The sequence below is a fragment of the Trachymyrmex septentrionalis genome, unplaced genomic scaffold (assembly GCF_001594115.1).
Source record: "Trachymyrmex septentrionalis isolate Tsep2-gDNA-1 unplaced genomic scaffold, Tsep1.0 scaffold29, whole genome shotgun sequence".
In the NCBI taxonomy this organism is placed as follows: Eukaryota; Metazoa; Arthropoda; class Insecta; order Hymenoptera; family Formicidae; genus Trachymyrmex; species Trachymyrmex septentrionalis.
The window spans coordinates 537,552-545,227 of record NW_017305451.1 but is presented as its reverse complement, the minus strand read 5'-3'; the positions used below and the strand labels follow the sequence as shown (position 1 = coordinate 545,227).

Sequence of the window (7,676 nt, the reverse complement as noted above, 5' to 3'; positions counted from 1 at the left end):
TGCACGCTCGACGTAATCTCGATTAGCAATCGCGACATCGTCGAATAAGGACAGCATCCTTCCTTTCCGTTCTCGGCATTCTAATGAACGCGTGTTTTTACATGACGAATACGAGGCGAAAATATGAGCCCCATGTCGAGTCGGCGTTTCTCGACCACAAGACGTATCGTGCCCGTGACACGCGACCCTTTCTCGCGCATACATTTCTCTCCTTTTCTTTTTGTCCGATTTTTTTCCCCCTTTGAACCTCGTGCGGCACGTGCGAGTTTTCGTGATGCATGAGTGATGAATATGCAAGACGTGAGCGATGGAGGCGACGGCGACGAGACGGCGCGCGGCGACGGCGGCGACGGAGATGATGGTAACGATGCTGGCGATAATGGTAATGATAATGATGATGACGACAAGAAAAGCGCGATCCGCGATGTCGGGTAGGGTGCTGTGGTTCCACATACATCCGTATTTTTATCCGCTGTGTAGATGTTCCGCAAAGTTTGACGTCAACGAGAGGAGAGTATGCGACAAGATGACCCCTCGTCTCCACTCTTTCAGTTACGATGCGGGTGCTACGTGGGGAGGAAAAAAAGAGAGAGAGAATATTAACGTGGGAAGCGACCGCTGTGGCAGGTACGGGTGCAGAATTATTAACTAGAGCTAAGATGATAAGCCGATGATAGTGAAGCCGAGGAGAGTAGCTCTCGTCGATTTTCCTCCGAAATTGTATGAACATTAGTGGATGATGTCTGATCGTTGCGCAATTCGCGCAGTTCGCGACATGCCAAAAACGCTAGAGTTCCGTTTTTTAGTTCACCGAATGCGATGATACTTTTTTTTTTTTAGTCCTTTGCATTTTATACTTGAAGGCTTTGACATACCGTTCATGATGTATTTCGCGCTCTTTAGCGCGGGACTGCCTCTGATGCGGATTGTAACTCGCAATATCAAAACTAGATTAGCTAAAAATTAAGTTAAAAACGCAAAATTAATACGACGCCAATTTTGCCAGGTGACGTAGAACTGGCGATCGAAAAATTCCCGTATCTTCTCTTTCTCGTAAAATGCGAAATTGTTCGATTTCAAAATGTTCTCGCCAATGTTCCAATAAAAAAATGGATCGTTTACAAAATTATTGGATTTATGAAAAAAATAACAGTAGAAAAAAGTATCTACGTTTATAGCGAAAATTCCACTGTGTAAAAAATTCCACCTGAAAAGTAATATAAGTCGAACCATAGATGTTTCACGTACTTTCGGTCGGCGCGGGTGCAGCTTCCGCTGGAACTGCGGGAGTCGCATCTGCGGGTGCAGCTGCAGGTACGGCTCCTTCAGCTGGTGCGGCCGGTGCGCCTTCCGCTGGAGGAGCAACTCCTTCTGCTGGAGGAGCAGCTCCTTCGGCTGGAGGAGCTCCTTCCGCTGGTACTGCTGGTGTCGCACCTACACAATTTTTTTTTTATCTTACTGAAGGTGCTAAAATTTTTATTTCACATAACAGATTCATCAATACAATTTCCCATTGCAGTACGCCCATTTGCAAGCGAAAAACTAAAAGCAGCGACATTAACAATACATAAATATTGGCAATAGCTGATCGACATCAATCTTTTAACATGCAAAAAAGACATTTTTTTAATTCCTCGACAAGCAGAATATTTTGTTTTGACAACAAAAAGCTTTTATTACCGATTGTTCATTTAAACTTTTAATTGCTTCTGCTACAAACGTGTTCTATACGCGTAACATACGCGGTATGTGTTTATGATTAAAGAATTAATGTACAATTTAGATTTCATTCTACATTTTTTGCAATTTTTAATAGTTAGTGGTTTTTGTAAAATTGTATTTTATTAATACAAAAAATTAGAACAAGATACAAAAATAGGATAAAAAAAATAAAAAATAAATATAAAATTAACCTTCAGCTGGAGCTGCGGTAGGAGCTCCTTCTGCTGGTGCACCCTCTGCAGGAGTAGCGGTAGATGCAGAACCTTCGGCTGGAGGTATTCCTTCAGCAGGCACGCCCTCTCCTGACGGGGCCGTTCCTTCTGCAGATGCTCCTTCTGCTGGTGGCGCTGCACCTTCCACCGGCGGTGCAGCCCCTTCTGTAGGTGGTGCGGTCCCTTCTGCGGAGGCTACTACAGGTGCGCCTTCTAAATAGTATAGTACAAAATGATGCATTTAGAAGACAACATTTTCTCTTCTCTTCTCTAATAATTATAAAAAAAGATAAGAATAGCGCGTTGTGTATCAGATTTTCGACAAAGACAAATTTTCTGAACAGACGAATCGCTGTGCCATGAAAATATCTCGAAAACTGTCGTATATTTCAAAATATTTAACGCTTAGGAATTTACCAGCAGGTGCTGGCGCAGTTCCGTCCGCCGGCGGGACACCTTCAGCTGCTGGGACAGGAGCTACTGGAACTCCACCTTCGGCTGGAGGTGCCGCTGCAGGAACTGGTGTGGGTTCCGCTGGCGGAGGTACGGGAACCGGAGGAATTGGACTTGGCGTCGGTTCTGGAGTTGGTGTTGGTTCCGGTGGTGGTGGTTCCACAGGTGCTTCAACCTGTTCGCCCTCCTGCATGGAAAACGCGTACTTATTCAAAATAAATTAATTATTAGGCTTAGGATTTTAACATCTAGAAAACGTATTATTTATGTAGCATATTGATATATATTTATCAACGAATTAATACATAGTAATTTAAAGTTACCAGACAACTCGAAAGTTCATATAATAGCATTTCTTTTCAAACGTGCGCGATTTCTTTCCAAACGGAAGGATAATTACATAAAAGTAAAAGAGACGCAAGGAATTTTATCAAGTATCGAGAATATTTCATCATCTGGAATATTTTCACACCTCAGTGACGAAAAAATATGAAATGTTATTGTAAAATATTGTTTTATACGGATATTGTTTAACATTTTTTTTTCTTTCCTAATAACTATTCTTTACAAAGAAGTTCTCTAATTATGAATTTTCCACTGAAAACCCTCAATTAAAAAACGTTATATTAATTAAAAAATGTTATATTAATTAAAAAAAACATTATATTAATTAAAAAACACTATATTAATTAAGAAACGTTATATTAATTAAATTTTTTATTTTTTACAGCTACCATAATAAGCTATTTGACATTTGACTTAATGAATTTGTTTGGTTTCTATTTGTCCTTTCAAAAAATTCTGATTAATCCATATCCATAATGTTTTCAAATACGAGTAAATTGAAAAACAATAATATATATTGTGTATAATAGTAGTGATTTTAAATCTGGAATATACTATATAAAACACACTAGGTCGACATTTAATAAAAAGAAATCAAGTGATTCCCGAATTAGATTGAAAACGCGATTGATAACCGGAAACGTCTCGTCATGGAGATCGATATGAAAAGCGCTCCCACGAACAACACAGAATTGCGCGTGCAGTTGCAGCGCAAGCCATCACCGACACGCGTATTAAATTGCGTGATTAACGGTCAACGCGCACGTTTTGCAAATGTACTCGCATTAAACCACCGTTTATAGATATGTCATTTGTCCCGTTCTCGATAATAATGCTTTATGCAACGTTCGGTCACGAGCTTACGACGCGCCGCGCGCTTCCCGGACCGTGGCTTCGTTGACGGCGTTTTGCGCCATAAATCATCGCGGCCATTGTGATCGGCGAATATTGTCAAGATAATTAAACAATGTGCACGACACCCGATATGATTATAAATACGATCGATTGCGTGAAACTCGCGAGATGATGACGGAGGAGGTTACGCCAGTATGTCGGAAACGATCGATGGATCCCGAAAATAAATTACGTGATTGTGAAAATCGATACATGTAGCGTACGATTGAGTGAAAAAGGACACTCAATATTTGCTCAGAATTGATGTAATGAGGCTTTGTTGGAAGTGCCATTTAATTGGATATATTATTGTCCATTATCGGGACACAAATTAGCGCGATAATTAATAATAAACACAAATAAAAGAGCGAGAGAAGCCTATAACCTCAAGTTAAACATAAAACATAATAGGTAATTTTCAAAATCTGTACGAACAGAGATTTATTATGTGAGAGATTTTAAATATAATATTTTCTATTGGTAACTGTAAAAAGGCAAATATAAAAAAGCAAACGGGATTGAAATTTTTCTGTAAATTAATTAAACAAATCATATCTAATTACAAGTACATAAATGATAGTAATAAAATAAATTGTTGATCAAAATTTGTTGTCGACGTGCGTTTTATTTTGGAAAATACTAATCGGTGCAAAAACTTCTCGCAAATGAAGAGGAAATGAACAGATCTATAAATCAATAAAGCAAATCGAAATTGTCAAAGCACACATAAGAGCTTATGTATCATAGCGAACGTGATGAAGCTGTGTCGAAAGCGTCATTCAATAGCGAATAGTTACGAAGCGAAATCCAGTTAGTGACATACCTACCACATCTCTGAATATTGGCTTATCTGTAAATTAAAAAAACTTTTGGCATTATTCTTGTTATTTAACGCTGTGATGCATAGAAATCTTTTACAGTATACGCTATATCATCTATGTTTTCACGAAAAATTACTAAGAGTCAAAATAATAAGAAAAATGCCAAGAGCTATATATCTTTCATCAAACCGTTTAACATTTACAATTTGAATCAAAAGTATTTAATTTTTGATCGTAATAAAATATATAATATAAATAAGAATAAGTAAATATTCGATAAAGAATGTTAATAAAAACGTTTTTTTCAATAATTAATTTCGAAAAAAATGCTATTATGTATGTATCTTATATCAAGAATGTTAATTAGTCTCTTTTTACATTAATTACTTGACGAGAAATGAATAAAATAATTAACATAAAATATGAAACATACATAAAATGTCGGTTATATTATCTTACTATACATTTCAAAGGTTAAACAAAACAAAAACTCTCACAGAATGTGGAAGGAATATGGAACAACATAGGAAAATGACCACACATAGAGATTTTGAGTACCGTTAAATATTTTGTTTTACAGTAAACCTTAAGTAAAGTAACATTTTCCCCCCATTATTCTCTACAATAACATTTCTCCCCTCGCATTTGATTTGCAGAAAGACAAATTTTATTATACTTTTTTTTCATGAATTCTGCACGCCATTCTAATAGTGTTCTACAGTGATTTACAAGGTCCATTAAAAAAATACATTACAGCAATAAAAAAAAGATAGGACAGGTACGAGTAGAGTGTAGAGTAAAGCTACGGGTCGGATATTGAATGTCAACAAATTTCGATACAATCTGGGATGAACATACGAGCAATCGTAACTACACAGACGAACGGGTGAAAGATTTTTGCGTGCAACTCATGATAACGGGACATATTAAATTAATAAATCGATCGTTAAAAAAAATGTAGAGGAGGTTCTTTGGAGTTTCTGCATAGAGCGGTTATTGACGAATGCGGACAGGCGAATCCTGACGTTTCTCTTGAGAGAACGACGACAATGAGAATTTCAATTCTCTCATTCCTCCACCGATACTGGTGGCGCGGCTTCTTCCTCCTTTACCTTCTTTTCATCGCCCTTCTTCGACCAGTCGGGTTTCTTCTGCAAAATCGAGAAAACATTGCGTCAAATACAAATGGAAATCTCGTTACACGTTGAAAATTAGACTCGCACACTGGTTAGCAGTGTCGGGGTGAACGTTCGCAAAGCTGGGGGAATAATGCTAACGGGGTCAAAAACTTTTGAAAGAGGCTATTCAATTCGGAATGCCAAAAATCTAGAGAACGAGATCTAGACAAAAATTGCTTCGTGGTCGTAGTCGTGGATCGCGTCGCCATATACCGTTCAATTGCGAATTTCTGCGCCAGCTTTCTTTGGATCGCCAATTCTCTCATACTACCAAAAAATTCTCTCGACGTTTCCGGGAACGTCGCCTGGCAACTACGCTCAGTCACGGAACATCTACGAAGCCGTTGTGATTGTTAGTAGAAATAAGGAAAAAAAAAAAAAATACAGCAGCGGGAGAATCACGAGATTTTAACAGGGGGAAACAAAAAGAAATAAATAAATAAAAGGAAATTAAAATAGAGAAACTAAGATAACGGCTTCCAACGTTGTCGAGAATGTTGGGAGCTATGCTAATGTCTAAACATTGTAAGGAAATTCACGAACAAACGAAACATAATATTCAAGAAAAGATTGCACTGAAGACTTGAATCACCACGATCGTTAAAAACGAAGGAAGCTTCTCTTCTATCCTATCTTTCCATTCTTCCACTTCCACACGTACACGTTCGAGCTATTCGTTTTTCTATCTAGTACACTCTCATCTATCACACACACACGTCATTCTCTCTTACACAAGCATGTCGAGCTACAAGTTGGTTGTTAAAGTTTTACCTTATCTTTTGACGCGTTCTGCGAACATAATGCAAGAGCAATATAATTAGTCAACAGATAAGACATGGACACTGATTAAGCGTACATTTAAATATTACTTAACAAGTGACACGTCGTTCATGGCTCACGTTGTAACCCATGATCGACATCGTGATCGTCACGCATGTTGATCGTTGAAAATATTGTCTTTGTAACTATTATTTATTGTAAATGACACTAAGAGAAAAGTTTGGCATTTGTGATTATAGTTGTAAAATAATTATGGTAAAATAATCGTGATAAGAAGCTCCATGATAATTATATTTCATTATAGCTGTTTTGGATGCTAATTATATATATTTTTTAGTATACGTATGTATATTATAAACACTTTTCTTTCAGAAGAAGAGTGTAAAAAAAAAATGAACGATTTTTACATAAAACATCAAAATGCGTACACGATTGTGCATAAATAAAAAGACAAAAAGACAGAGCAACAAATTCTACATAATCCGAAAGCATAGCGGCCGAGCAATAGTGAAGGCAAGCTACAAAAGGGCTTCTCAATTGTGCGATCAAACGACTTTAGTTTCAAGAGTGCGTGTTTCTGTTTTTGTTTCTTTCCTTTCAGACGAGCTTATATATTCTTCTCTCTATTGATCACTCTTTTTAACACTTTGCATTCGGTAGCAATCCGGCGGAACGAACGATTTTGCGTGTGAGAAAGTGTGCGGTAATTAACACGTGTAAAAAGAAGATAAACGAGGCGAATGTGCGAAAAAAAAATGGAAGGCAACAATGTAATTAGATAGTGAAGAGTAGAAAAACGCGAGTGGGCAGGCATGTGTGTGAGTAAAGCGCCATTATGTATGAAATAAAAGTGGAACTGTCAGCTTCAAATATAGCTTGGCAAGCCAATCTCACCTTTTTGCGTCCCTCTTAATGTTAGACTTTATTTACTTCGCGCTGGGTTACGCTATCGCAAAGATTTTTTTTTGCGAAATTACATGAATGGTGAACGCGGGAAAAAAAAACAAAAAGATGCAGATATCGATACAAATTGGACACTACTCTAATTGCCGTGACGCGTCGGAGAAAAAGAAACAAGAGGAAGGAAATTAAAATGGCGAGGCTGAGAGAAAAGTGAATTAGTAGTAAGTTTTACGAGAGAAGGAAAAACGGTACGATTCTCGATAACAGCCGACATTTCACCTTATCGAATATTTGAAATACCCGCTCGCGCGTAACATTGTCTGAAAGAATTTCTCTTATCACGACGCAAAAAATACGACCACACCGGA

General features: G+C 37.7%; 1 protein-coding gene across 14 annotated transcripts in view; it reads right to left on the bottom strand.

Moving 5' to 3' along the window:
* Positions 1 to 239: 239 nt before the first annotated feature.
* LOC108749373 (troponin I-like) overlaps positions 240 to 7,676 on the bottom strand; it is a 34,010-nt gene continuing 26,573 nt past the window's right edge. For 5 of the 14 annotated variants that reach the window (XM_018488010.1, XM_018488009.1, XM_018488006.1 and 2 more), the window contains 7 exons: positions 6,397 to 6,414; positions 5,560 to 5,598; positions 2,352 to 2,574; positions 1,914 to 2,147; positions 1,249 to 1,434; positions 876 to 956; positions 240 to 566 (listed from right to left, as the gene is read on the bottom strand). In XM_018488010.1, coding sequence (XP_018343512.1) covers positions 553 to 566; positions 876 to 956; positions 1,249 to 1,434; positions 1,914 to 2,147; positions 2,352 to 2,574; positions 5,560 to 5,598; positions 6,397 to 6,414 — 795 coding nt within the window. In that variant the 3' untranslated portion in view covers positions 240 to 552. Of the gene's footprint in view, positions 567 to 875; positions 957 to 1,248; positions 1,435 to 1,913; positions 2,148 to 2,351; positions 2,575 to 4,995; positions 5,599 to 6,396; positions 6,415 to 7,676 lie in introns of those variants that run through there. The other 9 variants (XM_018488018.1, XM_018488017.1, XM_018488020.1 and 6 more) reach the window with 3 other exon arrangements.